This window comes from Strongylocentrotus purpuratus, unplaced genomic scaffold (assembly GCF_000002235.5).
Source record: "Strongylocentrotus purpuratus isolate Spur 01 unplaced genomic scaffold, Spur_5.0 spur5_contig_815, whole genome shotgun sequence".
Classification (NCBI taxonomy): Eukaryota; Metazoa; Echinodermata; class Echinoidea; order Camarodonta; family Strongylocentrotidae; genus Strongylocentrotus; species Strongylocentrotus purpuratus.
Genome location: NW_022145519.1, coordinates 453,217 through 479,469, shown reverse-complemented (window position 1 = coordinate 479,469; position 26,253 = coordinate 453,217). Strand labels below are relative to the sequence as shown.

At 39.4% G+C, this 26,253-nt stretch overlaps 3 protein-coding genes across 6 annotated transcripts; 1 reads left to right on the top strand and 2 right to left on the bottom strand.

Annotated features, from left to right (window-relative positions):
• Positions 1-1,942: 1,942 nt before the first annotated feature.
• On the top strand, positions 1,943-17,007 carry LOC578813 (probable ATP-dependent RNA helicase DDX17). Of its 2 annotated transcripts, XM_030978927.1 has the most exons (14): positions 1,946-2,132; positions 3,847-4,042; positions 5,762-5,858; positions 6,167-6,300; positions 7,148-7,216; positions 7,674-7,815; positions 8,278-8,438; positions 9,274-9,446; positions 9,833-9,943; positions 10,351-10,412; positions 10,785-10,844; positions 12,804-13,040; positions 13,551-13,823; positions 15,572-17,007. In XM_030978927.1, exons 1-14 carry the CDS (start codon positions 2,074-2,076, stop codon positions 15,598-15,600), a joined length of 1,803 nt encoding a protein of 600 aa, XP_030834787.1. In that variant the 5' UTR covers positions 1,946-2,073; the 3' UTR covers positions 15,601-17,007. The 2 variants fall into 2 exon arrangements, with proteins under 2 accessions (XP_780035.1, XP_030834787.1); XM_774942.4 differs by having other exon boundaries at positions 1,943-2,132; positions 13,551-17,007.
• Positions 17,008-18,824: 1,817 nt separating this feature from the next.
• Positions 18,825-21,650, bottom strand: LOC115918121. Its single transcript, XM_030978910.1, has 2 exons — positions 20,955-21,650; positions 18,825-19,780 (listed from the first exon to the last, which is right to left on the bottom strand). Exons 1-2 carry the CDS (start codon positions 21,078-21,080, stop codon positions 19,553-19,555), a joined length of 354 nt encoding a protein of 117 aa, XP_030834770.1. The 5' UTR covers positions 21,081-21,650; the 3' UTR covers positions 18,825-19,552.
• Positions 21,651-22,704: 1,054 nt separating this feature from the next.
• Positions 22,705-25,925, bottom strand: LOC115921421. Of its 3 annotated transcripts, none has more exons than XM_030978892.1 (3): positions 25,667-25,925; positions 24,372-24,522; positions 22,705-23,401 (listed from the first exon to the last, which is right to left on the bottom strand). In XM_030978892.1, exons 2-3 carry the CDS (start codon positions 24,495-24,497, stop codon positions 23,156-23,158), a joined length of 372 nt encoding a protein of 123 aa, XP_030834752.1. In that variant the 5' UTR covers positions 24,498-24,522; positions 25,667-25,925; the 3' UTR covers positions 22,705-23,155. The 3 variants fall into 3 exon arrangements, with proteins under 3 accessions (XP_030834752.1, XP_030834763.1, XP_030834757.1); XM_030978903.1 differs by having other exon boundaries at positions 24,372-24,519; XM_030978897.1 differs by lacking the exon at positions 25,667-25,925 and having other exon boundaries at positions 24,372-24,595.
• Positions 25,926-26,253: the final 328 nt, after the last annotated feature.

Below are 26,253 nucleotides of genomic sequence, written 5' to 3'. Positions count from 1 at the left end.
ATTGTGCTTATATAATCCCATCAGGATTGGGTTTTCCTCTTTATAAGATGTAATTTTTCGCACTGCAAGCCAAAAACTGCAAAGTATGATACTTAAGCAATATCTTAAATGCTGTATTAAGAGAAACAAATATTGAAATCATCCCTGATAATGTAATCACAACATAGGGGTATATACCAATGTCAAAAAAATGGTATATTTTCCCTCTGAAGGTGCCCTTTTCTCAAGAAAGTGCCCTTTTTGTTGGTGCCCCCCCCCCCCCCCCACTTTGGAAGTTGCTCCGCCCAAAGGCTCCGCCGCCTCTGCGTATAAGTAAACATAATTGTCGACTACCCTAGGGGTCTTCTCTTATACAACGTCCAACAATTAATAGATTTATCAAATGAACTGCACACTTTGGAGAAGAAAAAATCTTTAATATAGGTCTAGATCTAGAAAAGTTATGACAACTTGACAAGCACACTGGACACACACAACATCTGAACATTAAATAAATGAATCCTAGGTCTAATTTGTTTGTTTTTGAATATTTTTATTAATAAGTTCCAGGTTTACGTCTAAATGAAATATGGTTTGGAGCTGTTTGATTATCCATGGTCACAAACAATTTTGGTCTAAAAAAGTTGACACGCACCAATGATGCAACTGAGCGAACGGATAGCACTTAGTCTTAGTAATACTAGTATAGCCAACAGAGTCGACATCTACTAAAGATATAAACAAGAATTAACCCTCTTGGATTATTAAAGAAATCATACTTCATAGATTATTTTAAGGTGTAACGTTAAATCTAGATTTAAATTCAATGGATGATTGGTGAATTAGATTCACGATGACGATCAAATTTGGAATAAAACCTGATCAGAAAGTTTTATCTTGATGCAGATGAGCACCGAAATTCCCCAACGTGGGCCTGCCGGAACCCCGGGGCTCTAAAGGGTGACATGAAGGCAAACCGCAGTCAAACTACTTCACGACGATGAAAATCAAAGTGCAATTTCAAGAGAAATATTTTCCTAGCCTTTTCCCCACAAATCTGTTGAGAACAGTCTCAAAATGTAAAGAAATTACAGTAGATCACGAATTACAGCTTTTTCAAATTAATGACTAAATTCTCTTAATCTACTGATATTTCAATCAATTACTCACCCATATGCATTCTCCGTGAACTAAACCTTCTCACTTTGTGCGAGTATAGCGCGCGTCGTGCATTCCCACCTCGATATGAATATTTAAGAGAATCGAGACTTTCCCCGACCCTGCCTAATGAATATTCATGATAAAACAGGAATCCGGCCTCGCCGTGGTACGAAAAAATAAGACGCGGCCCGGGTTGGGGGGGGGGGGGGGCGAGGGAGCTTCCTGGCCTGAGGCTGAGTAGTCGCTGGAGCCTATACGTAGTAATGTACTAGCACACACTCTTTCTAGTTAGGAAGTGTTTAATATGATCTGGGACGAGATGACATATTAAAGTCATAAATGGGTATACACTGTTATAGCTGTAGAAGACGAAAACAATTCTTTATTTTAAATCTCCCGCTAGTATAGGCTCTGAATCAATAAAATACACCAAAAAATTGTAAAACTAGAAACTTAGAAACTGTTTTTCCAGACTATAAAGAGAGACAGACATGTGAACTCCAAACGAACTTTGAATTCGCAACGTCGCCCGATAAATGACGTCATACGGTCGATACTTTTCTCCGAATGCTCCGCATGAAGATAGTCGAAATGTAGTTTTTTAGCAAACAAAATGAAATTAGGTAGTTCACATGAAATTTAGATCATTAATTAATATTTATTTATTATTTACATTAGTGATATTTAATTTCGATTTCATTTACAAAATATTTGGATTTTAACGGCCATTTTTATCATGTAGATCATTCTAATTACTGCAGCGGATGAATATATTCCTCAATCTGCTTGAAATTCGCCTCTTGCATGACAAAGCCAGTTTCATGCACGCTGGTCGCACCGTCCTGTACTTTTTAATTCAGACTCTCGTAATTGCCAAGTAAAGTAGTAAAAAACACCTTTATTTCTCACCGCTTTGCATAATACCTGTGAAAAATGTCCAGATTTGGAGACAGAGGTAGATCTTTTGATAGGTCAAGTAGCCGAAATGGAGGGTAAGTACACTAAAAATAGCGTTTTAAAACGCCGGCTGAGTCCGGATGTGCGTGATTGTGAATATTTGTGTGCACACGCATGTGGAATTTTCCTGTGTAATGTCAATGCAACGAATGAATGAATGACTTTGTCATGTGGTTGATGCACGCGAGCATGCCTTCAACTCGAGTATTATTAGAAATTTCTAGCAAAGGCCTAAACCCAATGTTTTTGTTTTTGCTGTCTTAAATTCATTGAATATAATCTGTTAATTAGGGAGCAACTTTAGAATACCCCACCAATGAATGACCACTGACTCTGTCTAAACATTCATCCCTCCAATTTCCAAAGGCAAAGGGAAATAGAGTAAAGTACCCGGTTTTCGGCCACTTAAGACAAAATCCTATTTATTGGACTCTTTACTTCCTATTTATTATCATTTCTTGTTCAAATCATGAGGCAAATATTATTATTATTTAAACAAAAAAAGAATCCCCAAAAAAAATCACGAATTGCCATGACAATATTCATTTCAATTTTCACTGTTTTGGAGCCGGTTATCGGCCGAGCGTTTCAGTTTACGGCCGCATGTACAAAGTCAATAGGAAGCGCTCGCGCGCGCCGTGCGTTTCTGCGCTGATGTATAGCACAAGCGGGCGGAGCAGGTATCCCACGCCGGAGCTCCCGGGTGCTCGCCTGGCCGAATACAGGCACAGCGGTGATCGGAAGTTGGAATCTGAATTAGACAGACATATCGTGTGTGCGTCGCGGTGTGCGGCTGCATTGATTTAATACATGCGATGAGATACTTTTGAGCTTGCGACCAGCACAAAATCGGGCTCTATATCTGAAAAATACTTGAAATAAAGCTCATTTTATGGTACCCATATTTCTTACATACACGCGTAAGAAACTCGATTTTTCAGATTTGGGTAGCGGGACCGCCGATTACATCGCTAAAATGTGATATTTTAGGATATATTTTTCATTGCAAATGTGGTTCTTCAGTGACACTGGCATGGTATGGTATGTGTGGGATATGTGTTATGCTATTATGCGATGTATTTTAAAGTGATTTTACCATGTATCCAACCAATTGGCCGAAAACCGGAGCTGACCGATTACCGGGTACTTTACTCTAAGTGGTCACAATCGACAGTTCACCATCAACAAAGTTCGGACAAACGTAGACCGAAAACCTTAGTTTCCGTAATATATGAAATAAACCCTTTGATATCAGCATGCTGTACTTGGCATGCATTTTCCTTTGTGTAGATCTAGAATCTAGAGCATTTGTGTGTTTAGGTGCTGGTTCACAATCGCAACTGTGATGTGACCAAGTCAGTGAGTGGGAGTGACCATTTGCCTTTTGGACTAACAATAACACCAAAAATCATCTAAATCTTCCACTATTATTCAAATAACAGTCATGAATTAAATTTAAAAGTCGTGTTTCGTGTCAATTTTTTAATCTTTTAATCTAGGAGTAAACTTTCTCGCAGGTTTCACTGCAAACGGCTGCACAATGCATACCAACATTTGGCTGGGGTGCAAGCCCGCCGCATGCATGAAAGGGACCGTAATCAGGATCCGAGATTACAGTTGCCGAAAGTGCTGGTTTTTCCATGCGCTCATGATTCAGCAAACTCCTGTGATGCGCATACATGTATAAACTAAATTGCTATTGTCATAAGTTGGCAACACTACCAATATCATTTCTTGTTCTCTTTTCAGTGGTGGTAGAGGGGGCGGATTCGGAGGACCTCCTAGATTTGGAAGCAGGGGCTCTATGGGTGGAGGTGGCGGTCTCAAAGAAAAGTTTGGACAACCAGGAGAAAGGCTAAAGAAACCAAGATGGGATTTAGACAAACTGGCGCCTTTCAAGAAGAACTTCTACAGAGAACATCCAGATGTAACAGCAAGACCACTTGTGAGTTTTCTTTTCTCTTTCTAATGTTTCCCCCCATCCCTTGTCAAACTTCTGGTTATATCAATTTGAAGTTGCAATCTCATTTTCTGATACCCAATTTGTAGGAAATGAGATCTTGTCTTTAATTGCCATGTAGTTAAATTTTAAAGAGTTGATGCCATTTTGCTTGAGGCCCACCCCCCACAAAAAACACAAAACAACAACAAAACATGTTAAAGGTAATACAAAGATTTGGGAAATTTTAAAAATTGGCTGGATAGTGATTCTTTACAATTTTGATATATTTGGATGCCCATGTGGATGTGTTACAAGCACTAGATACTTTAGCCTCTTAAACACTTCTGCTTTCGAGATAAATTGAATATAAAAATTTACCAGTGCTCCCGGTACATTTTTTGAAATTTCAAATTTCGCCTACGGCCATACAATGGCAGCTGCGACCATGAAAATATGTAGTTGTGATATATAATTTCCAAATGAGAATAGCCAATCTGTCGATTGTATAGTCAAGAAACATTGTATTATAGCTAAAGTAATATATTAACCTTGAGAGGGAGCTATACAACAAAAACAGTTTATTATTACAATTTCATCATTTTAGACTCGATTTAAAACGCGCCTACGATCACGGAATATTGTCGGATCGCATATGCTTCCAATATGTTCATTTGAACCAAATTCATAACCCCATACCAAAACTTTGTATTACCAAACTTTGTATTACCTTTAAGCATCCTGCCTTTTTTTTAAAGTGACTCGGTAACATTGTTGAAGGTTGATGAAAAAAATTGCTTAATATTTGTATAAAATGTTACTTACTATATTCCTTCTACTATACTAACCCTCTGACATGCAAAAAATCCTGAACACATTCTCAAACCACAAAGATATCTATGGTTTTCTTTGAAGGCGTCGATGTGAGGCACCCTCTAACAGTGATTAATAGTAAATTCTCCCAACCATTTTTGAATTTTCCCAACCGTTTTCCATGAGAAAAATACGTAAAACAGGCTATAAAAATCTGTCAACACTTAACTGTCTGGAATGGAATGAAGAGCCATTTTATTGCTTTGTGACGATTTACATTCACCTAAAATGTAATTAAATTGTCCTTGTCTTGATGCTGAACAGGCTTTGACAAGTAGCAGAATAGAAGTAGAATAAACCAGATCAGTTTTTTCCAATTTGTACCATGAATAATGATCCGTTTTCACTCAAATTTTCAGATTATCTTTAATTGTACATCTAACATTGAAGTCACTACCTTAGCACCACTATCTCTCATCTGAACAATGTTACAAAGTCCCTTTAAAGCGTATCTGCCATAGTTTACAGGAGGGATTAGACTGCCCTGCAAGTTCACAGGACAGGTGGTTATCTCATCAACTCAGCTCTCAGTTAACATAAGAAAAAGAGGATCATGGGGGACCAATGGTCACCGATTAGGCATTGTTTGTTATATAGAGGGCGCAAGTAGCTACAAGTAGTGCAGTGGGCCTTTAAAGGAGGAGGATGCCATTTTCTATATTTTGTTTTATTTTTTTTCGTATAAAAATTAAGAAGTATATTTTTTGTGTTTTGTCTTTTTTGTAAAAGCGGGCGGGGTCGCTAAACATGATTTTATTCTATTTCGCCTTATGTAATTTTTATAGCCTTTCTTTTATTTCTGTTATATATCTTATCATTCTCTGTATTCTTGTGCTTTTTTTTCTTTAACAGACTGAAATTCAAAGTTACTGCACAGATAAACAAATCACAGTCAGAGGGAAGGAACCCATGAGGCCGGTGTTTGAATTCCATGAAGCAAGCTTCCCAGGTGAGTTTAAACTCTTGAAAATTACACCTTCAAGGACATACATTGAGAATTATTCTTCCTCATACATGTATGCAGCAACACAAGGCCAGTAAATATAGAGGTTTTACATGTATTTTTTCATTCAAAGAGACTTCTGCCCCCCTATCCATTGGAGAGTCGACACCAGGCACATGCTTGGATGAATGCAATTTTTTTCTCAAATCCTTCACACAAGACAAAACTTCCATTTGAATTGGCATGAAGTTAATATGAAATCTAATTCCTCATTTCTTCTTACCACCCTCCCCCCCCCCCCCCTTCTCCTACAGATTACGTAATGGGTGAGCTGAGCAAGAGTGGATTCTCACATCCAACTCCAATCCAGGCACAGGGTTGGCCTGTAGCACTCAGTGGACGGGACCTGGTTGGCATTGCTGCAACTGGGTCCGGAAAGACCCTTTCAGTAAGTTCTCTTGATTTATAACACTACGTTCAAATACACTGAAACAAGGTTAAAGGCAGGCTTTACTACTTCAGCTAGAAGGATTAGACCACTCAGCGAGCCAGCGAGGTCACTGTGACAGGTGGCTATCTCATTAACTCAGCTCTCATTTAACATAAGAAAAAGAGGATCATGGGGGACCAACAGGCACCGATTGGGGAAGATTTCTATATAGAGGGAGCAAGTAGCTACAAGTAGGACAGTGTGCCTTTAAAGATAAACTCCAGTTCTAGTAAAAAAAGGAACACTAATTCTCACAGAATCAAACGAAACTTACACTGAATGCTCAAGACTACAAATAAATGACATGTGCCAAACAATTTTGGAAGAAAATGTATACTGGCTGAGTAATGAGCATAGAAAGACAAGGAAATCAAGGTAGTACTATCCCCAACACCATGTGTGTTGTCCCATATATGTGTACAGTGTGTGTTCTGTGTACAGTGCTTGTTACTTTACCAAGACTCGGTCAAATTTATTATGATTTTGATGACTCCAGAACCTTGCAGTGCACACCCATACTTACATGCTACATGATCAACTGTTTCTGATCCTTTCCACACCTTTTCTTTCACAATGCAATCGCATTACCAGTACTTAAGTTTATCCTTAAGCCTTAGCTGTAAGCATATTCAGGCCCGATAATAACCTGATTTAAATCGTTTTCCTGATGATTTTTTTACTCACTTTCACCCCTACATATTGCTCTATGTGTTTGAGGAATTGTCTCCTGTTGATTTCATTGTCGACACAAATCTTTGCATAAGAGGTAACGACTTGTTCTTTTTCTTTTTTTTTCCCTCTACAGTATCTCTTGCCGTCAATAGTTCATATAAATCATCAACCATTCCTGGAAAGAGGCGTAGACGGCCCTATCGTAAGTGCTGAAGAATAATCATCTTAACTGTTTTGTAATTCAATTACTTCACTACATTCATACTTGTCAAGGGCTGAAATAGCATAGTATAGAACCATGATGGGAAACAAGCTGACTCTATAGCGGGTGATATTTTATTGAATTGATTCTGTCTTCTCTGGCGAAGTAGGCTTTCCTGCATGATTTTGTATGAATAAAAAGTGTTTTGATTTTCTCCATAATTATGCTTGATGTAGTTTATTGATAGCCAGAGTTGTAAGATGCAGGCCTTTGATGATGAGATGCAAGATGGCTAAATATCTTAAGTCTTAGACATAATAAAGAAATAATGATCAACCACTTGTTTAATTACCGGCAACTTAGATTCTGTGAGAGGAATCTTTCGCCTGCATTTTTTTATTAGTCATTTTACCGTTTCACGATTTCTAACTGCTTGTTTACCCTGAACAAATTTCAGGCTCTTGTTCTAGCACCAACTCGAGAGCTTGCCCAGCAAGTTCAGCAGGTGGCGTTTGCGTTCGGACGTTCATCAAAGATCAAGAGCACATGTGTGTATGGTGGAGCTCCCAAGGGGCAACAGATCAGGGATCTGGAACGAGGTAAGTCTCTGTCTTTCTGACAGCTGTCATCATTTTATCCGCAAAGATGTTCCAAAACAAATAACATCAAAGATGCCATCAGCTGTTTTTTTTGGGGGGGGGGGGGGGGAGGGGATAAATGCGCTTCAAAAACTACTATTGCAGTACACCGGTACTCTTTCATGCTGCTTCTTAACACTCTTTTATTGCCTAATTGTATTCGATATAAAATACTTCCTTCCGGCTCCTGGCACTGGGAAGAAAAATTCAAAGATGATTTCATATTCTAATTAGCTATTGTTTGAGATTTAACCACTGTACATTTTTGCCGTTTCTCATCACCTCCTTTATTGCCCAGTAATGTACAGTTCCTTGTAGATTTTGGAGAATGAGGGAAAATAATCATTAAGATTTTGTACAGAACCATTTCTGTGGATCGTATGTCTATAACTTAGTTCTCGCTCTGCTCCTTTACTCCTCTAGGTGTTGAGATCTGCATCGCCACTCCTGGTAGGCTGATTGACTTCTTGGAGAACAACAAGACCAACTTGAGGCGGTGTACTTACGTCGTGCTGGATGAGGCTGATCGCATGCTGGACATGGGATTCGAGCCCCAGATCAGGAAAATCATGGAACAGATTAGAGTAAGCAAATGAATCTTGGGTTGTAACTGGGACATGTCACTGAGATCAAGTGTGAAGGAAGAGGGTTATGGTTAACAGTGGATTTAATTGTGAATATATTCTTCTGCAGCTTTATTATCTCCTTTTTCAACATTAGATTTAGAAATTTTTACAATCAAATCCTATAGTACCTTAGTACGGAAACAACAGAATATACTAGTGGTAATTTGTTTGGCCTCAACTTGTTGAACCCTTTCTGCCCATATATTGTATGCATGTTCAAGCCAGTGCACTGCATATCATATTTTTAAATTATGAATACAATCGTCTCCAGGGCCCGGTCTTATAAAAAGTTGCAATTCAAAGTCCTCCAATCGATTGCAAGTTTGCAGTCTCCTATCTCTTATGTACATAGCTGCGATTGATATCTCAATCGCAAATAAGTTGCGATTAATATCAAATCTTCATAAGACGGTGCCCAGTTGTCATATACTGGACAAGGTTTCTTCATCACTTTGTATGGGTGGTAACACTATGAAAATGATGGACAAAGAGAGCGGACAAAATATACAGTTCCTCAGGTAGACAAAGGAACATCCCTTCTCTGCTATTATGTAAAAAGGTGAATGTGCATGTGACACCTGTTCTACACATTTTTACATAATAGCAGTGAAGGGATGTTCCTTTGTCTACCTGAGGAACTGTATATTTTGTCTGCTTTCTTTGTCAGTCATGTTCATAGTGTAACCAGCAACATTGTAAGACTTGGCTTGGCGATTGTAGGGAAGAACCTGTATCAAGACAGCCCTTCATGTCGGTCATTCTTATTCCGTTCCGTTTTGTTGATGTCTTTCAGCCTGACAGGCAGGTGCAGATGTGGAGTGCAACGTGGCCGAAGGACGTGAGGAACCTGGCTGAAGACTTCATCAGGGACTACATCATGGTGAACATTGGTTCCCTCACCCTGTCTGCCAACCACAACATCCTGCAGATCATCGATGTGTGTGAAGACTCGGAGAAAGACAAGAAGTAAGTTTGCAGATGAGTGAGAAGGAAGACGAAGAAGAGGACAAGAAGAAAAAAAATGGTGAATGGAATCTATGAGGGACTAGCGGACAAAGATCCGTTTCCAGTTCAGATTGTGTCTCTTGCCTATAAAGTGACTTTAAATTTTTATTTTTTAAATTTTTTTTTTTATTATTTTACAATTGGGTGTAGTGAGGCTGTGAAAACAATTTTTTGGGGGGAGGTGAAGGTTTTACAAAAAAATCAGCTTCATTATGGATAGGGGGAGCTGTTAACAAAATAAATATGTGGTGGACGAAATGGGCTAGGGTGCTTGGTACCCTCTTGGTAAAGAATCGTAGTGCATTTATTCAAATAATGTTCTCTCATTCGTCATCTTACTCCACCAGGCTTATCCAACTACTAGAAGAGATCATGCAAGAGAAAGACAACAAAACCCTCGTCTTTTGTGAAACCAAACGCAGAACCGACGACCTGGTACGCAGAATGAGACGAGATGGGTAAGTCTGCCATCGCTTTGGAGTTTGGACTGATATTTTGTACTTATAATTCCATCTTCCATATGCCCGCTTGCCCTCGTACAATGGTTTTCACTGGTTTCAAAAATTGAGTTTATGTTGATGAGATATTTCTTTTTGTTATCAGACTTCATGAATACAGAAAAAAAGAAGAAAATGTTAGTATTATTCCTCAAAAATGATATTTCTAGTCTGTTGTGCGGATTCCCATGTAAAGATTATCGGAGGAACTTCTTGCTCCACAAGCATTGTCTACAAAAATAACTAATTAACTAACAAATTGTGTAATGTATAAAGAAAGAGGAGGAAAAAAAAACTGATTTGGTGGTACTTTGTCACTTTGTGGATTTTATTTTCCTTTGTAACCTTGATCATGTTTCATTTTGTAGGTGGCCAGCAATGTGCCTTCATGGTGACAAGTCTCAACCAGAGCGAGACTGGGTGCTTTCAGGTGAGTTTTGCAATTATTTCCCTCCTTTTTATCCTCGTGTGCATGTGTAAAATTCATATTTAAAACCTTAAAAAGCAGGAGTGAATGTCGACTTAACCATGAGCAAGTTGTTAAAAGAGGAGATGCATGTATAATGCTCTCTTCCGGAAAATAAAATAATGTGTGCTTCCTCAAGTTTTTCTATGACCATTGTTTAATTTCTTGGTTACCGTCATAAGTATTAAAGGTTTGTCTTCTGTCAGAGGAAGACAGATTAGAAGTCAAGTTAAATGCTGAATCTACGGTGTAGACCTGTTTAATGAGAGTTAATTAAGTTTTCACCCAGTAAGACTCCAGTTTTCATGTATATCGCCCAATGGTTTATCTTTGTAGAGTTCCGAGATGGCAGAGCACCAATCCTTGTAGCGACAGATGTAGCATCTCGTGGTCTAGGTTTGTTTCTTATTTTACTCGTGCTGCTAACCATGCCCAGTTTATCAAACCAACCATGATTGATAAATCCTTACAACCAAGTCTCTTTTTATCTACTAAGTCTTGAACATGAAGTCTATTTTGATGTTAACTAAAAGCACAATTTCTTGAACTAACTTCATTTGTGGTATAATGTCGTCAGCAACCACCTGATTTTTTTTAAGTTTACAGTTTAAGTGTGCATGTGTGATTATTGAGATGATGAGGAAAGGAGGAGTCTAGGCATTAAGATGTAAATGAGTATCGAAATGGCAGTGGCGGGGGCTCAGAAACCGATCTGTTTTCTTTTTTTTTGACAACTGAAAAGCATTTCTTTGAGTGTACATGTTGTCTTTCTGACTTCTTTGTATGATGCAACTGTTGTCAGTTTTCTATTTTTCTCTGTAGATAAATGAATTATTGCGGCAGGGCCCGTGGCATGACACGTCGTCAACCGTACCGAGCGGGGAGAGGCATTCGTCTGATTTTTGTTCTTGTGTGTGCCAGGGAAGAAACCGTGGCTCCGATTACAAGGATATTGACACTTCCCCCCCTCCTCAAAGACATCTAGTCTATGTCCTGTTAGGATGCTGAAAAGCCCCAAACAATTGTAACTCACATTCTATATCATAATTGCCCGTTGCGTGCTTGAATGAAGCATTTTGTTTCATCTCTGCCTAGATCCAATTGTTATCCCATGGCCCTTTTTCATGTCCCATTCAATTGATCTTATATGGGGAGCCATAACGTTGCCTTTCACTAAATGCAATGTTGGGCAGCATTGTTAACCTCGAGAGTCCAGGTTGTACAGACTGTTCCAGAGACACAAAAAAAGAGACAGTACTGTGGGATTTTGAGCCACCATCCAACCACCTGCCAGTAGGACGTGACTAAATGTCTCTCTCGCTGAGAGTGGTTGGGACAACCTGTTTGTGTCTCCGATGGAATTCTTGACTAAGCAGGACATACATCGTGTCCGTAACTCGCCGTGGATTATGTCGAGCCTCTCCCGCACGCGCGCTGAGGATGCCACTTGTCATGTCTTGGGACCTCCTGCCACCACCCCTTCTACATGGAAATACACACACCAGGGATCAGTGAGTACCATTCTCCTAGCCCGTTGACTTCTTCTACTGTGCTCTGCTGTTTGCTTTTTTTTTTTCTTGTACAAAGCATAAAGAACCACTAAAATCAGAGAGTACGTTGTCAACGGGACTAGACTGACATCCTGTAGAACTATATTTTTTTTGCCAATGTGTGAAGGGGAAGAAAGAAACTTTGGCTACACAGAAGTGAATGTGTGGTACTTGTAGTTACGACCCCAACCTGCCACTGCTTTGTGTACAGCCATTGCAACCTGTTGCAGTGGTTGTATTCTGTGCTGATATTCGTAGAACATCTTGATAAACTGACCAGTGAAAAAGAACAGACGATGCTGGCCGATTGACATTCACATTTGTGGTTTCATTGATGGAAAGCCAAGAACTCATCATTTCTTGGTTCGTCATTGTAACGTCACAATGTTGTGCTTCATTATGTTATCCTGATGCATGCTCCCTCTTACTGAACATAACTTCTTTTCTTACAGATCATTTGGTAAGTAGATATGTTTTCCTAGACATTTCTTTTGTTTACTGTATTCTGGGGAGTGTGCATCAAAGGCCAGTTTGTTCTGTTTCACTGTGAGATGAATCTGTAGTGAGTTGTGGAAGAAAGCGTATTTTTGAGTGCTCAGATGCTACTTAACATTTATTTCATTTCAAGGGTTTATCCCCGGAAGACCACTAGCTATGGTCTTCCACAAGGGGTGCTGCCACCAAATTTGTATATTCACACTATACCCTTTATTCCCCCCTTGCTTCACCTTCACATTGTTACGGTGAACATTTGCCAACATCACCCTGCTCTGTTGGCATGCCTATCACTGTAACGCCGTTGCAGATGTGACCGACATCAAGTTTGTCATTAACTATGACTACCCCAATTCGTCCGAGGACTATGTGCATCGCATTGGGCGTACTGCCCGAAGCACCCGCACAGGCACAGCCTACACCTTCTTCACCCGCAACAACATGAAGCAAGCAGCCGACCTCATCAATGTGCTTCAAGAGGCTAAGCAGGTCATCAACCCAAAGCTGATCTCCCTTGCTGAAGAAGCCAACCGCTTTGGTGGCAAAAGTAAGTACTGCTGCCAGAGTTTTGTTGAAATTGATAGTCAAACCCTGTCTATAGCGACCGCCCAAGGGAAACACAAAAAGTGGTCTTTGTAGACAGGTTCCTTTATTACATATTTCAATGAGAAACCATTTTCAAGGGAAACAAAAATATGTGGTCTTTGTAGACAGTTGGTCTTTATAGACAGGTGGTCAGTCACTAAAGCAGGTTTAGTAAAGAATTAAGAATATAGTGGATAAATCCTTGTCAGAAAGTAGAATATTGCTGTAATCTATCATTACTGAAGCACAATCACCTTACAGTGGATTTTGAATTTGAGGAAAAAAACGAGTTAACGCTTCCCATTTTAATACTTTGTGGAGAATTTGCAAAAACTCAAGTTTTGAGAGTTGCAGGTACAAGAAAAACCAGGTTAATAAATGTGAAAAGTGAATTTTGTACACAGAAATAAATAACATAGTGCCTATGTTAAATTATTTTAATTTTTTTGTATTAACTTTACCATCTTTGCAGATCGAAGTCGCTATGGTCGTGGAGGCGGCGGCGGCAGTCGATTCAGTAAGGGAGGCTTCTCAGGTGGAAACTCCAATGGGTTTGGTGGCGGCGGCATGGGTGGCAGCCGATTTGGAGGTGGTGGAGGAGGAAGTAGGTTTGGCAGTGGTGATCGAGGAGGATCAGACAGTAGAAGTAGCTTCAGCAACGGTGGCAGTTCGAACAGCTATGGAGGAGCCAGCTCTAGAGGAGGCAGTGCACGTGGAGGCAGTCACGGAGGAGGATTTGGTGGAGGTAGAAATTTTTCTAGTGAAGATGGGCCGGGAAGTAGAGATAGCATAGATCAGGGTCCAAAGCAGAGTAGCTTTGGTGGGTCCCCTCCCATGAACAAAGGTCCAGGCACGGGTAGTAGTGGGCCTGGAGGACCACCAAGGGATCAGCAGAGTGGTTCCCAGGGTGGTTTCAGGGGACCTCAGTCTGGATCTCAGGCTGGGGCACGTAGTGGTGGTTCTCAAGGGGGACAAGGTCTGCTTGGGCCAGGTGGTCCAGGGAGGCAACTTGGTGGTCAGAGTGGACCAAGTCCTCATGGTCCATCCCATGGGGGTCCGGGTGGACCACAAATGCATGCTGGACCTCATGGAGGTATGGGAAGACAGGGTGGGTTTGGAGCTATGCCTCCATCAGGAAGGCCAATGCCTTTGATGGGTCCAGATTCCATGCAACAACAACCACCTGTTCCTCAATCTAACAAAAGTGATCAGCCTCCCATTCCCCCTCCAAATAGCCAGCGTAAGCCTCTTATGCAACAACCGCAGCAGCCACCCATTCCACCCCCTAACAGTCAGCGCATGCAGCAGCAGCAGCAGCCCCCTATCCCCTCTCTCAACCAGGCCAAGCAACAGCAGCCCCCTATCCCCCCTCCCAACAGCCAGCGCAACAAGCCTCCCGCGCAAAGTCTAGTCCAAGCCGCACCCCTAGCAGGTGCCCCCAAAGCCGCGATGGCCCAACCAGCAGGCGCTATGCAGCAGATGGACCCTGCGCAGGTAGCCCAGATGGCACAAATGGCTCAAACTGACCCTGCTGCTTATGCTCAGTATGTGCAGTACTACCAGCAGTACATGCAGTATTACCAGCAGTATCAGGGTGGAGCCGCTCCACAACCTGGTCAATAAAGAACATTTAGAAAATAGGAAACCATAGTCCTGGTGAAATTAGAATTGTTCTTTCTCTCATTGCATTGAGTCATGATTGAAGGTTCACTGATACATGAAAGCTTTTTAACAATCATCTAATGGAATTTGCCAATCAAATCATTCTTTTATGAATCAAAAGTGGTATCATGAGAATGGCATGTGGTTGGTTTCATCTGTATATGATTTGGATAAATTCCAAATGTTTTGTGAATACCAATGAGTCTAGAAAAGTTTTAACGTAATGCTCTTGCATACATGTACATATGCCTTTAGATATGCAGAGCATCTTGTAAATGTTTTTACCTTCAGAGATATATATTTTCTTCAGTACCCTACCCTTGTGTTCTTAAGATTTAGAGTGGGGACAAATACGATATGTAAATGCGACAAAGCATTTCTCTCCGTTTGACAATCAACAAATGTCGAGAGAGAAAATTTTCATTCTTCCCATGAAAAACACAAGACATTAAGTTGATGTTGTCATAACGGAAACACAATTACCACTGTTTTTTTTTGTAAAGAAAAGTGTAGGCAAGCTAGTCGTTTTCACCCCAATTTATTACTGGGGTATTAAAAAAAAAACAGTGAGCTGCATGTATATTAATAGGGGCATGCAATGATACACAATTCTAATACCCGTGAAGGAGGGCCACTTAGCGCTCCCACAAAGAGCATGCGCCTCTCTTCAGGTCCTTGTTCCTTACATCTTGTCGTAACCTTCCTTGACTTGACTTGCGAAGACAAGCGTCGAGGAAGTGTTCCTCAAGAACCTAGTGAAACACTTGGAACACCCATCACAGCACCTGATTATAATGAGAGCGCTTGTCCTTATCTTTCCTATGCCCTCAGATTCATGGCGATCCCGAGGTGGTTATTGATAAAAGGTGGTGCGAAAGCCAAAGTCAGGCATGTCCCTTTCCAGAAGAGTCTCTGAAGCATTAGACTGAACCAGCCCCGCGTGTGTCTCTTTAATCTCCTGGAAATCATCCAAGAATTTACTCTTCATTAGGTCGTTGTCTGCTAGGTTTGGTATAATAAATGTCTCGTCGACCACACTGAATCATTCCGCAATTGTTCTATGTTATGATTATTTCTTGATGTAAATGTTGCAAAATTTTATGAATGAACCCAAAACTCGTAGACAAACAAAAAAAATGCTGTGGGGAAATGCAGGCTGGTTTGAAATGGACATGCCTGACTGCTCGGCTTGCACGACCAAATTTACTAGGGCATTCAGACAAGCTTAGACGTCGCAATCTAGTATGAGAAGGAAAAAAAGGATACCTCTTTCACCTTCTCGCTATTGAACAAAAAAAAATTGCGCCTTTTAATCTACCCAAGTGCAGGTCTGTGGCTTAGCCGCGTCAAAAAAGGCGCTGCCACTTTTTAATTCTCTGTTGACTAGCTTGCAATATGTTCCCCCATGTCGTGTACAGTAGCATCTTTGTAAGAAGTCAGGCACTATTTATTGAAGCAGTTCAGTTTATCAGGTGTTTGGTCAGCCCCTTTCTGTGTTTAAAACATTATTTGGTCGTGAATTGCAGAAGAAAGGTGAGCAGGAACAAACTTAACAAACTGAACTCCATAGAAAGGGGCCACCAAAGAATAGCAAGGTGTGTGATTAGTCAATTTTTAAAATCGGTGTTTTGTATGTATCGCTTTTCTGTTCGATCCAATTTACCATGCACTCGGTTCAGCATAAGTTGTGTTTTACTCACTGTATGTATTTTATTTTGCCCTATCATAACCAGAGGCGACGGAAAACCGGTCGTGAAATGGTGACTGTGTTTTTTGCCGCCAAGGATCAACCCTTCATGATAGGGTCATATCTCAACCTCAAAATACCAGTTAAACGCATTACCTCATGAGTAACTTTTAATGCACAAACGGAGCCACGAGAGCTTCGTCAGCACACTATCACAGTGCAATCAAATGGCCATTATGCTGAGCTTCGATGCATTAAATCTTGTTTTTAGTTTTAACCCTTTTTTGAACGATTTCTTTGAATTCATCATAAACATCATTCCCTACGTGATTCACAAAGGGCACCACAAACCTGTAACATATATTACTCCCTCTATGGAGTTGTCACCTAAATTATTGTAAATTATATAACTCTGTCATTATACCTTATTTATGATACTTCACATCTAACTTTATGCATATTTCAGAAAGTCTTGTTCCCATTTTATTTCTTTCCCTTTACATGTTCATCTTAAGCTGTATTTTGGTATTAATATTAAGAGATTAAAGTGCTTTGCACATAATTGCTGTAAAAAAAAAAAGAGAATCGATGTGTGTATGTTCCTGTCGTTGCATGCAGTTTACGTTAAATTGATGATGGTTGAGATGATGATGATATGCATGTTAGAGATGGTAATAATTTATTGATAATGATTATGATTAATTTTGTTATGGTGAGGACATGCGTGCTGGTAATAGTAATTAAGTTAATTGATGAGGATGATAAATGCCTTGGTGATAAACTGATGATGAATTTCGTGATTGATTGATTGATTGAGGAGGATGCTGGTAATGGTTGTTGAATATGATTGACACGAAAATGAAAAGCAAATTTTGCTTGTAATTGGGAAAAGTAATTCTGATGAATAAAATGAATGGGCCTGTTAAAGGTAATACAAAGTTTTGGTATGGGGTCATGAATTTGGTTCAAATGAACATATTGGATGCATATGCGATCCTACAATATTCAGTGATCGTTGTCGCGGTTGAAATCGAGTCTAAAGTTATGATGAAATTGTAAATAATAAACTGTTCATGTTGTATAGCTCCCTCTTAAGGTCAAGATTTTAATTAAGCTATGAAACAATGTTTCTTGACTAAAATCGACCGATAAGCTACTCCCATTTGGAGATTCTGAGATGTTCATGGTCGCAGCTACCATTGTACGGCCGTAGACGCTATTTGAAATTCATCAAAATTCAATTTTTCTCGAAAGCAGAAGTGTTTTAGGGGCTAAATTTTCTAGTGCTTATAATACATTCACAGGGGCATCCAAATATATCAAAATTGTAAGGAATCACTATCCACCCAATTTTCAAAATTTCCCAAAACTTTGTATTACCTTTAACAACCCTAGAAAGGATAAGATGTGTAAGGGGTGAATTGGCTACTGCTATTGAGACTGCCAAAAATAAAGACAAACGTATGAAAAGTATCAGATGGGTGAGTTGAGAGACGGAGAGGAGGAATAAGATGTGTAAGAGGATGATTAAGATATTGCTATTGAAACTGCAAAAAAATAGAAGACAAACGTATGAGAAGTATCGGACGAACGAGTTGAGAGAGACAGAAGGGATGAGATGTGTAAGAGGATGATTTAGGTATTGCTATCGAGACTGCAAAAAAGAAAGAGACAAACTCGTGAGAAGTATCATACGAACGGAGAGGAAGCAAAACAACATGACAATTTTGAAAGGAAGGTGCATATTAATGTACAGTGTCTTTCATAAAATCTATTTGGGAAAGCAAAACACTGTTTTTTCTTCAATTACCTGAAAGTTGAAATACGGATGAAAAGTTGAAATACTCATCCATGACTTTTTGAAATGAGCGAACATTACAATTATTTTAAACGTAAATCTTAACATGATTTTCTATGGGATATACAATAGGCTAGTGAAATTGCCATTGATTTTTTGGAAGATATTGCGATCGTATTTGAAGTTGAAATGGTGGAACATTTTCGATAGGAGTGATGAGCTTTGAAGAGACATGTACATGTGTATTTTGTATTTAAATTGACGTATCTTCCGTCGCAGTATATTTTATAAATCAAAGATGAAGCAGACGAGGAGGAAAGTACATGTAGATCCTCATAAGTTCATCTACTCGTCCACCTTACTCCCACGTATTATTTCTCCACCCGCCCTCTTTCTCTCTCTATCTTTCTCTGTCAATGTGTCTCTATCTCTCTCTCCCTCCCACCCCCCTCTCTCTCTCTCTCTCTCTCACTCACTCTCTCTCTCTCTCCCTCCCCCTCTCTCTCTCTCCCTCCCCTCTCCCCTCCATATCTCTTTGTCCTGGCTTATCTGCTCTGCTTCGTCTATCACATCAATCATTATAATCACCAAATGCACGATTCAAAGATGATCAAGATTTGATTTATTTGTGATTCGTGATTTATATTCACATTCCAATAAAAAATATATTCTCCAAAATAAAATGTTCATAAAAACAAACAATTAAACTATGAGAGTTGAATTTAAATATTCGCACAAAACATGGACAAAACTTATGGTAACATTTTGAGCCCCCACCCCACGGCATCCGTCCCTTCTCTGCAACGAAGCAAAGATACTAACATACTTGTGGTAACTTAATTACTAAAACTAAATGGATTCCCTCCCCTTTGCGCCTTCCACCCCTTTAACTTTCACTAAAAATTGAATTAAGAATGATAATTCAGATCCGTGTTAAAATGAAGGAAAATGTATTGAAGTATGATTGAAAATGTATAATTACGAATAACTATAGTACTGCTCTTAATAACATCGAGTTAAGATTTTCTAAAGTTGATTCCAATTTCTGCTCTGTACATAATCAGTGCCTAGTGCCTACATTCACATTTAAACTTGAACTTTAAGTCGGAAAATCCGAGAACAAAATATACAATAATATCAAGAAATGCAACTTTTACTCAGTCCTCCCTAATACGCGACAAGTAAGAATGTTTGTTTAGTTTGTTTATTTTTTAATACACCTTCTCAATGACAAAAATTTAAACCAATTTAAACTCATAGACAGGTTAATTGTCGCTTCTAAAATGCTCTCTTCATGTTGGATTCATCTCTCGGTCATTACGGAAATTTATTTGGGACTCTTGCCGTTTGGCGGCAGCATAGACAACTTGACTTTCCCAGCAGCCTTCTTGGTCCGAAGCTTGAACATCTCTTTAGCGCTATTAGGGCTCTGCAGTTTGTTGACCTTCCCTCGAAGGTTCTTTATTCCAGCACGACCCCCTCTTCCGGCCTCTTCCTGGACCCTCTGGATGTCCATTCGGCCCCCAAGATAACCTCCGCCGATGGATTTCCCTCGCTGTAGGATTTGTTTTTGTGTTTTTTTTAAGAAAGGAGAGAATGGAAAGGAAAGGAAATGGCAAAAGGAAAGATTGGAAATGTAAGGAAAAGAAAAGCAAGGAAAACAAAATTGGAAAAGAAAAGAAACAAAAGCTCCGGATTAACGATTGGAAGACAGAGTAATGCTAATAATCAATTATTTTATAATACATCCCAAAGATACACCCTAAACATAAAACAACACCAATTGCTCAGTATAGTCAGTACCAATATACAACACATTTATAGTGTTTAAAACAGATTTTAAGTTCTGTGACAGAAATCATCTGTAAAAACCGTGACATGAGACAGAGCAGAGAACTCCCTTTTTTGTTAATGTCTCGACTGAGTTTGCTTTTCTGCCATGTAAATCTGTTTTAAAATCTCTCTGATCCCTACTCCTCGATATTATGTACCAAAACGCATTGAAATATTATGAGAACATTATCGTCCTAGCATGATATGAGGATCAGACGCATAAAGCAGAAAGGAGGTTATATTGATGTGAGTGGAATATAATGCTTAAACCATAACAAGTACAGCTATAATTATGACGGTAAGAGAGAATGGGGGCGTAATATCACATCACATGAAGAGCTTAATCTTTTTTCAGATAAAAATGTAGTGAAAAGGGTAGTGAGTACTACGTGGGGCATTCATCCTCATTATTGTCATTTATGACTTAAGGGTGTAGGTCCCCTAGTTGATAAGCATAGTAGCATACACATGATTTAGCAGTCACGCAAAACAAACACTGGCAAATTATTATTCAATAAAATCTGAAAATGTATACTATAATCTTGATCTAGTAGGAATAAATCAGTGTCAAAATAATTCCATAAATTGGGGTTAAATATTCCAACTATAATTATGAGCGACAGTGTAGACAAAGTCCTACCAATTGGGTGTGTGCCAACTGCGAAACATAATAAAACATGGCTGTCATGCGGGATATATTACACACAAGTATGCCGCTATCATAACATGACCATTTTCTGGCTATAATAACAAAACTCGCTGTGTCGGTATACATTTTGTTTGTAATAGGAAAATGTTTTCAATACTGTATGCATACTTATGACTCAAGTCGCACAATCACAATTGAAGATTATTTTTTTACCCCAGAAACAAATGACGTGTCATTCTCTACTCACCTCCATTCCACCCCGAATCTTCTTGGATTGTTCCATGCGACGACGTTCAAAATCAGCCTTGCCGGCATCGACCAAGGCAGCCCCGACGACTGCGAGGACGAGAAGGATGATGAGGGTCTGACGCATCTTGAGATTTGAGTCTCCTCCGAGATAGAGAATAAGAAATTCACGAAGAAAATGGCGGATAAAGTGGCGTAAAAGCTTCGTTGTTTATCTCAACTTCGCTTTGCAAATGGCCCTGTCCTTAAGTGCCGATACTTACACCAAAGGGGTGTTTTCCTCTAAAACCGTAACAATAGACCTTTGTCGTTTTTGTTCCAGGTTTTGAAGCTGTAGTCCTCGCTCACCAGAGCATATCCGATATTTCCACGTCTGCAAACATTAATGTTTCCTTTTTATAAAGACCAGGGTGTGCTTTACGGTACATGAATTTTTTTCAAGGAGCAAATTAAGCTCAAAGTACGCATTGGAATGTAAACATTGAAAGAGAAGACGAGACTCATTTTATTGCCATTGCTTTTGAATCAGACTTAATAGTTTCGCATTTGATAAAAATACTCCTTGGTTTGGCAACTGTATGTTGAACGTAATTTTACACTGTAATAATCAGATTGAGTTCACTAGACGTGAATTGTCCCTTCTGCAAATGGGTTAGCACGTATTTCAGGCATTGCGCGTCACGATGACGTCAAGAACTTTCAGCCAATCAGAATCACGCGAGGCTGCATATATTCTCTGACGATTTTTGGTTGAGTGTTGTTGTTGTTGTTCAGTTCAGCGTTATATGGCAATCAATCAAATTTGACTGATTTGGGAAGGGGCGACTGATGTATCAAAGGGACGGGAAATCGAATAAATTGTTATTCTGCATTTCAAATCGAGGGCATTTCCAAGCTGTTTTGTCCCCGATGTTCGTTACCGACGACATCTAAGATTTCAGTAGGCCAATATATGCGGACGGTATCAAGCTGGTGGCCCAATACAGGAGCTTGAATCAGACTCCACATCCAATAAAATTATATATTTTAAATCTCAATTCACGTTTACAATTCCACAATTGGTAGCGTGTGGGACATACATGTACACTATGTGCCCGTATAATATTATGACCGTACAGTTGTGATCCTTTATGATAGGTACCGAATCGTTTTTCAGTAAATAGACACCGCTTCTATGGTCCATCTGCTCTATCTTCGAGTCCAGATGTTTCCTCTTCTGTTTCCATTTAAACGTTTGGAAAATTAATCTTGATATAGACCGATCTCCTCCCCCAAATCTGTCTCTCACTTTCTCTCTCAGCCGCCCCTTCTCCCTCTCTCTCCATTTCCCATATTCTGTTCTGTTCTCTCTCTCTCTCTCTCTCTCATTCTCTCATTGTGTTCTTCTAACACTCTTTCTTTCCCTTCCTCTCATCATGGCCGTCCCTTCTTTAGACATGATTACTTATATTCTTGTCCTTTAAATTGAAGAAATTGAATAAATACCAACAACCATATTATAATATGTATGCAACTTGAATTCTGACTGGGATACAAACTGTATTCGTAACAGGTGAATAAAATAATTCGCTTCGAGGTGCTTCACAAATAGACATATATACACATTTTGCTACTTTACGAAAATGGCATATTGAATTTCCATGTGTTATTGTAATATGCTATACCACCCTATCTCTCTCTCTCTCTCTCTCTCTCTCTCTCTTACTGTCCTCAATATTGCAATTTCTTACCACTCCATATCTCTTTGTCCTGGTTTATCTGCTCTACTTAGTCTATCTCATCAATCAACATATCACCAAAGGCACGATTACAAGATGACCAAGATTTGACTTATTTTTATTTGTGATTTACATTTACATTCCAATAAAATAAAAAAATTCTCCAAAAAAACTAGGTTCATAAAAAACGACTAAAGTATAAGAGTTGAATGCTTGCAAAATGAAAACATCGAAAACAAAATTGTGGTAACATTTTGAGCCCCCCCCCCCCCCACGCCATCGATACCATATCTGTAACGAAGCAAAGACACTAACATTTCAGCAGAAAGACATACATACGGGTACTTAATAACTCAAACTAATTTTTTTCACAGAACCCCGGAACCAATTTATACTCCTATACAGGTTTATGGTCGCTTCTAAAACGCCCTCTTCATGTTGGATTCATCTCTCGGTCGGTCATTACGGAAATTAATTTGGGAACTTAATTTGGGCCTACTGGCCGCCTAGACAACTTGGCTTTCCCAGCAGCCTTCTTGGTCCGAAGCTTGAACATCTCTTTAGCGCTATTAGGGCTCTGCAGTTCGTTGACCTTCTCTCGAAGGTTCTTCATTCCAGCACGACGCCCTCTTCTAGCCTCTTCCTGGACCCTCCATCCGTTGCCGATGGCGCGACGCCCTCTTTCGGCCTCGTCATCGACCCTCCATGTGTTACCGAAGGATTTCACTCGCTGTGGGATTTGTTTTTATGTTTTTTAAGAAAGGAAAGAATGGAAAGGAAAGGAAAAGGAAAAAGGAAAAAATGGAAATGTAATAAAAAAAGAAGAACAAGAAAATAAAAAAAATTAACGAAACGAAAAGAAAGGAAGATGCACAGAAAAAAAATTGGGAAAAAAAGAAACAAAAGCTCCGGATTAAACAATTGGAAGACAGAGTAATGCAATTAGTTTTTGATACATCCCAAAGATACACCCTAAACATAAAACAACACCAAATGCTCAATATAGTCAGTACCACATTACACATTTATAGTGTTTACAATAGAGTTTAAGTTCTGTAACAGAAATCATCTGTAAAAACCGTGATATGAGACAGAGCATGCAGATACTCCCTTTTTAATGTCTCGACTGAGTTTGCTATTCTGCCCTGTAAATCTGTTTTAAAATCTCTCTGATCCTGACTCATCGACATTTGTACCCAAAACGCAGTGAATATTATGAGTGCATAGTCCTAGCATGATATGAGGATCAGACGCATAAAGTAGAAAGAATGTTATACTGATGTGGGTGGAATATCATTCTTAACCCATGTCAAGTACAGCTATATAACGGTAAGAGAGAATGGGGCGTAATATCACATCATATGAAGGGGAAACTCACTTTTTTCAGATGAAAATTTAGATACAGATAAAGTCCTATCAATTGGGTGTGTGCCAACTGCGAAACATAATAACACATGGCTGTCATGCGGGATATTATTACACACAAGTATGCTACTATCGTGACCATTTTCTGGCTATATATTATATAACAAACCTCGCTAAATGTTGGTATACATTTTGTTTGTATATTATAATAGGAGAATGTTTATAATTATACTGTATGCATATACTCATGACTCAAGTTGCACAATCACAATTAAAGATTGATCCCCCCCCCCCCAGAAACATAATTATGACGTGTCGTGTCATTCTCTACTCACCTCCATTCCGCCCCTAATCTTCTTGGACTGTTCCATGCCTCGACGTTGAAAATCAGCCTTGCTTGCATCGACCAAGGCAGCCCCGACGATTGCGAGGACGAGAAGGATGATGAGGGTCTGACGCATCTTGAAATTCACTGATTCGAGTCTCCTCCGAGATAGAGAATAAGAAATTCACGAAGAAAATGGCTGATAAAGTGGCGTACACCCACAACAAAAAGTGAGTCACCCTTACTCAAATTGATGAGTCACTGGTTTGTCCGTACAGTGAAACACTTGAAGGATCGTGTGAGTCACTATGACTCGATACAAATGAGTCTCTTAGATAAATAAGACTCATTTGTATCGAGTCATAGTGACTCACACGATCCTTCAAGTGTTTCGCTGTACGGACAAACCAGTGACTCATCAATTTGAGTAAGGGTAACTCACTTTTTGTTGTGGGTGCATCATGACATAGACCCCCTACTCCCTAGGCCTATCACACACATACCATACCATGCCAGAGTCACTGTCCACATTTGCAATGGAAAATATATCCTAAAATATCACATTTTAGCGATGTAATCGGTGGTCCCGCTACCCGAATCTGAAAAATCTACTTTGTACGCACTAAATTAAGCCTTAACTTGAGATTTATTTGTCACCCATACTGTCACGAAACAATCTTGAATTGATTCGTTTTACATCAAATAACAAGGATCTAGGAGTTTCGTTGTATAAAACAATGATGCAAGATCATGCATGTTTTCATTCGACACGGCTTCGTGCGATACAGTAGAATCTATATAGTTAAGTTACACACAGCCTCATCAACTCGAGTGCGGATATCGTAAAATGAACGCATGCATCATTTGTATAATAAGCCCACGAATCCAGTCATAAAAAGCATCGTTTAAAACCATATGAATAATTATGCGTACCAATTTTTCACTAGCTGCAGTCAAAACTCTTCTGAATCCAAGATATAAGATGGCGACGTCGCGTCGTCGATCGGGAATTCAAATATGGCTCGAGAATGCGCATTTTGGATGACGTAACGAAAGCATGCGCGCGCATGCATACAGCCTCACTTTCAAGTTGACTCACTTTTTTCTTCTAAAATGCTCTTATGTCGATCTTGACTCATTTTTTACGACCATGTGAGTCAGTCGAAGCATTTTGCAAATGCGTCAGCTCATGATTGACACACTGGTGAAATATAAATGAGTCAATAGAGACTCATTGGTTGTTACTAATGAGTCAATTTACACCTGACTCACGAAAATTATGCTTAAATGTGTCAAATGACTCACTTTTTGTTGTGGGTGTAGAAGCTTCGTTGTTTATCTCAACTGCGCTTTGCAAATGGCCCTGTACTTCTGTGCCAATACTCGGTGTAAAATGTGGAATAAATACAATTTCAAAAACTTCAAACTTCAAACAATAGATCTTCGTCTTTTCTGTTCCAGGTTTTGAAGCTGTAGTTCTCGCTCACCAGAGCCTATCCGACAATAAGGCACCCACTGGTCTAAATGAGGATCGTCTCCACGTCCGCTAACAGAATTTCTTTCTTTACTCAAAAGACCAGGGTGTGCTTTATAGTACATATATTTTTTTCAAGGAGTAGATTTAGGTCAGAGTACACAATGTTTATTGGAATGGAAAAATTGAAAGGGAAGATGAGGCCCATAATGAAATGGCGAAAATATAAATTATAGTTTCGCGATTGATAAAATACTCCCACACTTTATAGAAATATGGGGAAGCAAAGGTCGTGCTTTTCATGTGCGACAACCGTGACAAGTGCATTCATTTCGGTCAAGGAAATAAAATAAAAACAGACTTTAAAAAATGTAATATTTCTATGGATCGAGTTTATTTTTCATAACTATCAGGGGCC

Excerpts from the sequence above, each read along its gene's own strand:
- LOC578813 (XM_774942.4), top strand. The coding sequence starts at position 2,074 with ATGTCCAGATTTGGAGACAGAGGTAGATCTTTTGATAGGTCAAGTAGC. Across the intron at positions 4,043-5,761 it reads ATGTAACAGCAAGACCACTT|ACTGAAATTCAAAGTTACTG; the intron begins GTGAGTTTTCTT and ends TTTCTTTAACAG. Across the intron at positions 5,859-6,166 it reads CCATGAAGCAAGCTTCCCAG|ATTACGTAATGGGTGAGCTG; the intron begins GTGAGTTTAAAC and ends CTTCTCCTACAG.
- LOC115918121 (XM_030978910.1), bottom strand. The coding sequence starts at position 21,080 with ATGCGTCAGACCCTCATCATCCTTCTCGTCCTCGCAGTCGTCGGGGCT. Across the intron at positions 19,781-20,954 it reads AGATTCGGGGTGGAATGGAG|CGAGGGAAATCCATCGGCGG; the intron begins GTGAGTAGAGAA and ends CAAATCCTACAG.
- LOC115921421 (XM_030978892.1), bottom strand. The coding sequence starts at position 24,497 with ATGCGTCAGACCCTCATCATCCTTCTCGTCCTCGCAATCGTCGGGGCT. Across the intron at positions 23,402-24,371 it reads AGATTAGGGGCGGAATGGAG|CGAGTGAAATCCTTCGGTAA; the intron begins GTGAGTAGAGAA and ends CAAATCCCACAG.